Source organism: Macadamia integrifolia, chromosome 4 (genome assembly GCF_013358625.1).
Source record: "Macadamia integrifolia cultivar HAES 741 chromosome 4, SCU_Mint_v3, whole genome shotgun sequence".
Classification (NCBI taxonomy): domain Eukaryota; kingdom Viridiplantae; phylum Streptophyta; class Magnoliopsida; order Proteales; family Proteaceae; genus Macadamia; species Macadamia integrifolia.
In genome coordinates this window covers 29146515-29156766 of record NC_056560.1, presented here as the reverse complement: position 1 = coordinate 29156766, position 10252 = coordinate 29146515, and the positions used below count along the sequence as shown (strand labels likewise).

The window sequence follows — 10252 nt, the reverse complement described above, 5'->3', positions numbered from 1 at the left end:
AACACCTAACAAGTACTATATACTACTAGGACTCGCGCTTACCTAGTGAAGGTTGATTATTATTATTATGAATCTCTGGCTTTTTGAAGACAGCACAAAAGCCACAAAATGATACCTTAGGAGAAGGTGGGTCTGTGACAGGTACCACCACCCTTTCAGTCCGGTGCTCACGTCGTCGCCGGCGGCCGCCCTCCGATTGGCTACGCTCCAATTTCATTGCACCCGATTGATGATCCACTCTTGTCCTGCTTGCCCTTACACTTTTGCTTGTTCTCAATTCCCTTACTTCTTCTGTTCCTTCTTCTTTCTGCTTCATCTCATCTAAGTCCCCTGACAAAACTTTGTCATCCCATACCAACCCTGATGAACCTTGCCTCCTAAATGATATTGTAGACCTTTGCAGACCAGCCATGCCCACAACCACTCTCCTCTCTAACCCTGTGATATGATCTATAGATTTCTGTTGTGAATTATGAGAGAATCAAACCATATATATGCTCCTTATTCAGAGAACTAATCTATATATATATATATATATATATATATGTAGAGAGGAAGAGAAGAAAAGAGGGGAAGGAGGGGCAGTGGGCATGTGTGATGTTGCCCACAAATATAATAATAAAGTTTCTTATACCTAATGATGTAATTATGACTTTATTATATACTAGAAGTTATCCCTAAGCACCTAATTTAACTGTTTATTAATTATTAATTTCTCCAATGCAGGTTCTGATATAGTCATCAGTGACTGACTGATTCAAAAACCCATCTTAGCTGGATGAGGATAAGAACATGATAATTACCAAGATTACTGAGTAATATCAGTCAATCAAAAGAGAAAAATGATAATCATAACTTTATTCCAACTAAATGGTGTTGACTACGTGGATTCGATAGAAATAGTGAATCTATATACAAATTTAATTTTTATTTTTATTTTTATTTTTAAGACCATCTGGGCTTTTAACATCATGGGTCCCATGGGAGGAGAGAGAATTAGCAAAGAACACATTAGTGGACCAACAATGGCACATTTGGTGGACAATGAAATTTTGATCTCAGATCATTTGTAGTTTGGTACCACTCCCCCAAACCAATCATTGACTTGGGGGGAAGTTTGGAACTGGTCATGTAAGATTGGGAGCATAGTTTTAAATATCGGTATCCGATATAGATCGACCATATCGAACAGTTTCCCACGTTAAAATAAATGATTTTTTTAGACAGTTTTACCCTTACCAGGAGCCGTTACACTGATATGGATTAACCCCAGTCGATACGGACCATTACGCACTTAAAAAAAAATCTATAGTATTCAGAGTCGTAATTGACTTAATGCTCGAATATTTTCCACTTGGTGGAGCATGCATTAATGTTTGAATTATAATCAGCCTCATAGACAATTATATTTTTAAAAGGATTTCCTTATTGACACTCGTCCAAGTGATAAATAATTTGTGACACTCCCGCTTTGTCATTTTTACTTTGTCCTTTTAGTATTATATTTTTTTTTCAATGAGGATAAATCTGTCATTTTGTGTAGAATGATGTACAAAGATATTGACAAGTTCTATAATAATAACACAATATCACTTTCAAATTATTTTGAAAATTTATATTTTTCGACTTAAAAAATTTTTGGGAATAAGACCAAAGACCAAAGACCAAAAGACCAAAGACCAATAAAAGAAGATTACAAATCTTAAATATACATATGGAGATTTCATTTTGCAGTCCCATTATTTAAATTACCCAATCAACAAATTGCATTTGCCAGCCCCTTGGGAGCCCATCCACAACAACTATTGCCTCCCACCCAACCTAAGCAAAGTCAAATTCAAGTCTAAAAGATTATCATCAGTCATGATGTCAATGTGGGTTTTTCACTACGCAAGGATAAAACAAGCAACATGGCATTCCCTCTACCATTTAGAGATTAGGTAGCTACTTTAGAGTTTTGAGGTCAGAGGTAAAGGACTGGGTCTTTTCCAAACATGATTACTGAAAAGAGGTCAACAAAGTTACTATATCAACTACTTTCATATTTCAACTTTCTCCACCAAGTAGCAGAAAGAGAGCTAGCTACCTTTGTATTGTGAAAAAATGAAAGGAAAATTTTCCAAGGCTGCAACAAAGTGGGTCAGTGAAGTATGGATTCACATAGACCAGGGAATCTACAATTGGATAATCTGAAGGCTCCTGAATCAGCTCCAATAATATGGTACATGGAAGTAGATGAAGACGAGATGGAGATATTCCATGTCCAGGTAGTCTGGATGCTGACACTGTTAAGTTGAACTGCATTTTATGACACTGAATTTGTGACCTGAAGGCAGATGAAAGTTAATCCCTATGAAGTGCTAGAATCTACTCCTGGAAGTGTCAAAGCAGCAATAGATTGGGCGAAGCAAAGGATGAATACAAAATGCTCTATAGAATATAAACAGGAAATCAGATTCAAATACATCTAAACCAGCTTTTACAGATCAATTTTATTGCTAAAGACAGTTTCAGGAGCAGACCGTTGATATGGGAGGTGGTGATCAGGGACCCCTTCTTCTGTACGCTTGTCTTCAAACCATTTCAGCACTCTTTTGCGAGGCAAGTTAGTCACATGAACTATGCTGCTAATCATTGTGTTCTGCATGGTCATTTTTGGGCAAGTTGTAAGGACCAAAGGATTCCTATACAGCTAATACATGTCTAGAATAACAGTATTGATTGAATAACAGCCACATTACATGAATGTACCCTCAGTGAAATTAAAAAAATAAATAAATAAAATAGCATCCACACAATCATGGTAATGCATGCAATTATAGACAAAATAAAATAATTTTTTTTTTGGCCTTTATGCCCACAAATATGCCATCAGATGGGTGGGTAACCTAGGTAGGTCAGAATATATGAAAGACTAAAATGGATGGCCAAGACAGACCAACCCCACCATCGCAACTTGCAATTCCAAAAGATGGGAGAGTGAGCAGAGAAGCATCTACTTCTGTTCTCGAGTTGGGGGCTTTGGCCCCTCTGTATCATATTCAGGCAAGGTAAACGGGAAAGGGTCTACTGAACTTTAATGTCCAATTATGAGTGTTGTCATAGTGTATAATAATACAGAATATAGGCAATAACTAATAAGAACTCATACTTGAGCAGAAAACAGGCAGACACAGAAAATCCATCAGTAAAACTACACTATTACATGAAAATATTGGAAAAGGAAATAAACATTTCTTGTCTATAGCAATGGTTGAACTTAAATTGATAGATAAAAATAAAGTAGAACTTCTCAGTATATTTATGATGCCAAAAACTGAACTAGGAAGGGGGTTAAAAACTATGGTAGTATAACTTATAATTTTAACTCATTAACTCACTGGAACAGTAACCATCAAAATGGTCAAGAATACAAAGACCGAACATATCAGTGACCATTTGATGTTTTGAGTCAAAGAACACAATACAAAACATGCTCACATGCAATTTCCATATACCCATTTTAATACCAGTTTAAAGTATTTTAAATGGATTTCTAATTCTTACAGATCTGTTATGACTTTCTGGATATTAAATATCCAACATGAATTTCTGTATTGTTCATCGGCAGACTTATGAGTCATGACTACTATTATACCCGAATAATTTCTTAGCAACAAGCAATGATTCCACAAAGAACAATATTGGTTTCCTCTTCCCCCGCCCCACCCCCCCCCCAAAAAAAAAAAAATTATCTGATGTTATTTTGACTCGGCATATTTGCTCTGCCAACACATTGCATACCAACATAAAAGGAAAAACTTACCCGCAGACAAAGAAATAAAAAATTTACTCACAGATGGACGTTTTGTGCGTCTATAAACTTTTTCAAAGGTTTCAACATGCACTTTCTTCAGTCTCTTTTGAGTGGACCATCTACTTTGCATTACATGTACTGGTTCTCTCACCTTGGTCTCAGGCTTTACAACATCAAGCTTCTCTTCTACACTAGAAGGCTCTGTGCTTTTAGTTTCAGGCTCTGAAATTGCTGTTTCAACTTTATCAGGTAAAGCAGCAGACATCAATACGAGGTTAGGAGGGGGATCACGAAGCAATTCAAGGACCACTGCCCTATCAAGACAAAGCTCAGCCGCAAGACTTTTAATCTGCAAGAATAGAAGCTTTCTGATATAGATTACTGAAGATAGAACAGGCACCTGGCATACTATGAATGGAAGACCATATATGAAGGAAAAACCATGCCTTTAATAATTACCATAGCATGCAAAGAGAATGGGTACCTGGCCTACTATGAATAGAAGACCATATATGAAGGAAAAACCAAGCCTTTAGTAATTACCATAGCATGGAATGAGAATGCACAAACTGATGTGCCATTAAGTAATTACTCCAGCAAGCACATGAAGATAATGCACAAGCCGATGGGGCTAAAAAACTGTCTTCCATGTATGCTCACTCAGCACCATCCATACAGTACATTATTTAACAAGTTCTTAACTCAGACTGTTACCACACACAAAACCTGTTGCTTTATTATGATTGTGCAAGAACAGAGAAAAGGTTTTTAGTAAGTGATATTTTTGATCACTGATTCTGAAGGAGTTAAAAGGGTACATATTTTCCACCATTCAAGAGAAACATTGATGCGATCCCGGGCATTTGTGATCACTATGGGCTGGGCCCACCCAAGTGGCTAAATAGGACAATATGTAATGAGAGTGGTAATCTGGTGATTAACCAGAACTTTCAAGGAGTTACTTGGCAAGCGAAAGGAAAGGGACAACGGGATTTAGGATTTCTTAAGCAGGGGTAACCTTGGAAGCAAAATAAAAAACAGGGATAAAACATAAAAGTGAGTAAAGATCAAAGGCGATGGGCAAAAAGGTAAATAGACACTATATATTATATTGTAAAAGGGGGAAAGGTTGTCTTCTAACCTCCCAACTCTGAACCAGTAGCAGAAGGAAGGCTTGTGAGTTGCGATGCATACTCCTCTTCACACACAACTCCAAACAAATTGAGTCTTTAAGGGTTGATAGCTAATCCTTAGACCTATTGATTTCATCCAATAAGAGGTCCAGAGGTTGGAGATGACAGCAGAGAAAGTTTCTGCAAGTGAGGTTAGGAAGTAGAGAAAGAACCAGCGGCAACCCTTCTCAAGTGTGATCGATGGAACTCAAGCACTGCAAACCCAATCGGTTTGGAACTTTGGAGTTCGGCAAGTAAATAACACACACTTTCAAACCAAAATAATAAGCAGATCGATTAGAGCTATGAAAATAAAAAATAAAAAAAGAAAATCCTGAAACTGTTCCAGGCAGAAGTTCAGGACTTTAGAGTTTTAGTGTAGAGCTCTTGATTCAAGTGCGATTTCCAGCAGGTTACTTCCATGTAGGACCACTTTTGAGGGTATGATTCAAACTCCAGGATTTAAATTTGATCAGTAAAATCAAGACAAGAGAGAGATCGACGCTCCCTTTGATGGACCCAAGGTCAGAAGGAGACAGGGTAACGATAACAGAACAAAGATTAAAAGCAAGGACGAAGGAGAAACAAGGAAGATGGGATGAAGGACACCACTGCAATATAAGGTTCTGAAGCACAGGGAAGAAATGGGAGAGAGGGAAGAGAGATAGGTGAGGGCACACAAACACCGGCACACTCAAAGAAACTCAATATTCCATATTCAATCAACTATTAATTGCATTGGTTACATCTATATAAAGAAGAAAGACTTCAACAAAAAATGGAAACTAACTCAATCTAGGTAGTAATAAAATAGGAAACCAAAAACAACTACATAGCTTTCTTCCAAAAGATAGAAATATTACAATATAATTCCTAAATTAAAGCCTACATATTCTACTGGACCCAAAACCCAACTTCGACCCAGTTCTTTGTTTGGCCTCCAATAGGTTTTGAGCTGGCCCACGCAAGCATCACTGCATAAATTCCCCCAGTGTTGAGAAAAATTGTTCCTCAAGTTTTGTGGAATGGCAGAAATAAAGACACTCTAACGGGAGCTTGCTACTCCTTGCTTGCAACTTGAACTGAATCCAAAATATGGAGCTTCGATGTTGCATCCGTCTTAAAATATGTGGGTAATAACAAACTCAATATGAACACCTGTTGTTGCAGTAAAGTTTATTATCGCCTCACCCACAATAACCATCTTGTCGCCCTTTACCATTAATTATTGTCCCACATCAAAGCAGTCTTCCTCTTGGGTTGAGCCCTCCGGCTCTTCCTATGGTTGCATTGTTGGTGCCACATCCTAGGGCTCCGAGCATACTTGATCAACCAGCCCTTTTAAAATAAATGTATGATGTAGATGTATAGGCTTTAGGAAGCACATGTTGCTATCACGATCAACTACACACTTTCGTGCTTCTAACCATTGGTGACCAGCTTTGATAATGCACTTGGAAGAATCAAACACCTCACAATAAGCACCATCACAATATTGTAAAATGGAGAATTGGACAAGGGAATCATCCTCAGACTGATGATGATCTCATTGGGCTTTGATAACATCTCAACCATGGACTGCAAGATGAAATAGTCCCTTTGCCCTTCATCTACGAAGAAAATAGCAATTTTTCAGTAGGGCAAACATACTCTGGTCTTGATAATATAAGGTGTCATGGCCAGGTTTGCTCTGATAGCAATTGATATAATCCCGAGTTTAAAAATCCCCATTTTTTATTGTTGTGGGCCCACCTTAGTGCCTAAATAAGACAACATATAATGAGAGTGGCTTCCGGTAATTAACCAGAACTTTTCAATAGGCTACTTGGGAAGTTAAGAAAAAAGGGACAAAGGGATTTAGGATTTACTAAGCAGGGGTAAACTTGGAAGCAAGACAAAAAGGGATAAAAGGTGAGGGCAAAAACAGAAATAGACACTATATATTATATCATAAAAAAGGGGGCTGTTTTCTACCTCCCAATTCTGAACCAGCAGTGGAGGCAGGCTTGTGATGGAGTACGCTAACCTGTAGGACAGATTAATCGACAACAAAACCACAGGACAGAATCACAGTGACCAGAACAGTAGCGTAAACAGAACATAATATACAAATTCTAATAACTTGATAACCGGCACTCAGGTGTGGCTTGAAACCAGGTAAAATGGAGTGAGAATCCTCCTGGTTATATGCTCCACAGATGGGGCTGATTCAACGGACTGATCTGCAGAAAACTCATTAGAACAGAATTAGAAAGTAAGAGACAGAACATAGATGAATAACTCCATATCCAAAAATTGATGGGACTCAAAGTTAGGTTGAAGGAAAGTGCTATATGGAATAATAAGCCCTCAAAACAGGAGGCTCATCTGACGGTTGGATATCTAGAAAACAGGACTGAAATCTGAGACAGAATATGGCCTTCGCTAGAAATCGTAGGGTGCTAAAACTAAGAGTAAATCTGACAGATTAGAAAGGGTTAACAAAGGGGATTGTGACCACAGTAATAACAGAATAAAAGCAAGTTTAAACCACTGGCAGAATATGAGATCACCTCCAAGGGTCCCATCAAAGATCGACAGATGCTTTAATGGAAAAAGAGAAAAGGGATATGACCGTAGGTATCACCACCTACGCTTGTGGTTGGGCATCACTACCCTCCCCCCATGGTTTCACCACCAATGGACGTGGCTGATTCACCACAGCTCACCATACTCAAAAAGCATTTGCCTCAACCAAAATAGTGGGCAGAAGGAGTCCATCCTCTTTATTTATAATCTTCAAATCATCATTACAAAATTAACAATTCCCAATAACGAGGGGACAATACTTTGCTGCCAAGCTAACTAAAAAATAGTAACTAACATCAAAATAGAAACTCTAGCTAATTATTCAATAGCAATACAAGAAAATAGTAACCACTGAAAATAGAAACTAAGATATAATATCCTAGAGAATTTTGGCAGCATCTCTTAAGAATGCCAGCTGTCCATATTCCTAAAACTGAAGCATACAATGATGGCCATTTATGAACAGTATCACTGTTCATGTGACCAGTACCACATGAATAGTATCATGTGAACAGTAACACGTGAACAGTAGTCTGCTTCCTTGAACTGCATCAGCTTGCGATGAATACTCCTCTTCACACACAACTCCAAACAAGTTGAAGGTTTAAGGATTGATAGCTAACCCTAAGATCCATTGATTTCAGCCAATAAGAGGACCAGAGGTTGGAGATGAGAGCAGAAAAAAGTTTCTGCGAGTGGGGTTAAATGGTAGAGAAAGAACCAGCGGCAACCCTTCTCAAGTGTGATCAATGGAACTCAAGCACTGCAACCCAATCAATTGGGAACTTTGGAGTTAGGTAGGTAACACAAAACTTTCTCAAACTCAACTAACAGGCAGATCAATCAGATATCTGAAAGTATAAATAAATAAAAGATACTCCTGAAACTATTCCAGGCGAGAGTTTCAGTGTATAAATCTTGATTCTAGTTTGATATCCAGCAGGTAATTCCATGTAGGACCACCTTGAGGGTATGATTCAAACCCCAGGGTTTTGAATCTCATTAGTGAAGAATCGAGAGAGATTGATGCACTCTTTGCTGGACCCAAGGTCATGCCAGGACAGGGTAGCAATACTAAAAAAATATTAAAAGCAAAGACGAAGGAGAAACAAGGAAAGAAGTTGGGATGAAGAACAACCTGGCGATAGGAAGTTCTGAAACGCAGGGAAGAGATAAGAGGGGAGGCACAGAAACACAGGCACACTCAACGACACTCAATATTCCATATTCAATCAACTACAAATTGTGTTTATTATATCTATATTAATAAGAAAGACTTCATCAAAAATGGAAACTAATTCAATCTAGGAATTAAAACAAAATATAGGAAAGCTTGAAACAACTACATAGCTATCTCCCCCAAAATAAAAAGATTACACTATTATTCCCAAATTAAAGCCTAAATGTTCTACTGGTCCCAAAACCCAAACTTGGACCCAGTTCTATAACTGGGCCTCCAATCTGGTTCAAGCCAACACAAGTGTTACTGCATCATGTGTAGTATCATCGTTTACCATGCACACACTGCATTAAATTGATTTTCTATGTTCCCACGTTGGTGGCTCATTCATCATCGACCATCTAAATTTTGTAATCATTGGCAGGTTGAACATCCTTCTATTTGGATCAGATCACTTCACCTTACTGGTGCATCTGATGTCCTCTATTGAACACGGCCATACCATCTCAAACGACTTTCCGAAATTTTATCATGGATTAAGGCGAGTCCAGAATCCGCTCTAATGCTTTCACTCTTTACCTTATCCTTCACAGTTTTCCCGCACACCCATCTTAACATTCTCATCTCCGCGACAAATAACTTATCAATATGTTGTTTCTTAACTACCCCACATTCGGCCCCATATCATAGCCGAGTGTACATATATCCTACAGAATTTTCCCTTAAGTTTTACAGGGACATGTCGGTCGCTCAAAAGTGATCCACATTATTACCATCAATACTTCTTCCATGTGGTCGAATTCATCCTAAAAAACTCTCACCATGTGGCAAAACAACTCCCATTTTTGCCACCTAGCCTCCTTCCCTGTGGTCAAATTCATCCTAAAAATCTTCAACCCATGTGGCAAAAACCAAAAAGACACCCATTTTTCTTTCTCTTGTTTGATACGCATCAACATAGAGGCCTCTACAGACCCAATAACGACATGGAGGATGCTAGATACCACCTTGTAAGGGGTATTTTGGTCATCATAGAAAATAGCATAATTACTTATAAATCACGTGTCTGCTCATGTATAAACCAAATCACTCCTTACAAGGATATATGCAGCAGCCAGTTGAGCCTACAAAAGTTCTGGATATAAGTATTTAACCCTGATTATTCTCTATTAGCCAGAAATTCTGGATTTTCAAAATCAGCCATTCACCTGGCAAAGAACCTTCTTACAAACCAGGCTTCAAAGCCTACAACTCCATCTTGGAATAAAATGGGAATGTTTTGCTGCTCAAAACTACATGACATAACATATTATTAGAATGATCTCGTGGAGTCAAACTTTGGTCTAAAAGGAAGCTTGGAGGAGAAAAGCCTCCAAAATTTGGCCCCCAACCCCAGGCATGAGTAACTCCATCCGGTAGGTAGACATTCACAGATGCCCTAAAACCCTAGACAATTCGGTGTATATGAATGTGCCAAGCAAACAAGCTTCACTAGATCACCACATTTGGAAACAGATCAACACAAATGAGGGCTTA

General features: G+C 38.3%; 1 protein-coding gene and 1 long non-coding RNA gene across 8 annotated transcripts in view; both read right to left on the bottom strand.

Annotated features, from left to right (window-relative positions):
- Positions 1-311: 311 nt before the first annotated feature.
- LOC122077237 (protein OVEREXPRESSOR OF CATIONIC PEROXIDASE 3-like) overlaps positions 312-10252 on the bottom strand; it is a 29014-nt gene continuing 19073 nt past the window's right edge. For 3 of the 7 annotated variants that reach the window (XM_042643114.1, XM_042643115.1, XM_042643117.1), the window contains exons 3-5: positions 3837-4145; positions 2523-2641; positions 1985-2326 (exon numbers count right to left, since the gene is read on the bottom strand). In XM_042643114.1, coding sequence (XP_042499048.1) covers positions 2083-2326; positions 2523-2641; positions 3837-4145 — 672 coding nt within the window. In that variant the 3' untranslated portion in view covers positions 1985-2082. Of the gene's footprint in view, positions 461-1984; positions 2327-2415; positions 2642-3836; positions 4146-10252 lie in introns of those variants that run through there. The other 4 variants (XM_042643119.1, XM_042643116.1, XM_042643120.1 and 1 more) reach the window with 4 other exon arrangements.
- LOC122077239 lies at positions 5677-10247 on the bottom strand. Its single transcript, XR_006139748.1, has 2 exons — positions 6943-10247; positions 5677-6578 (listed from the first exon to the last, which is right to left on the bottom strand). It is a non-coding gene; the product is annotated as an uncharacterized LOC122077239 (long non-coding RNA).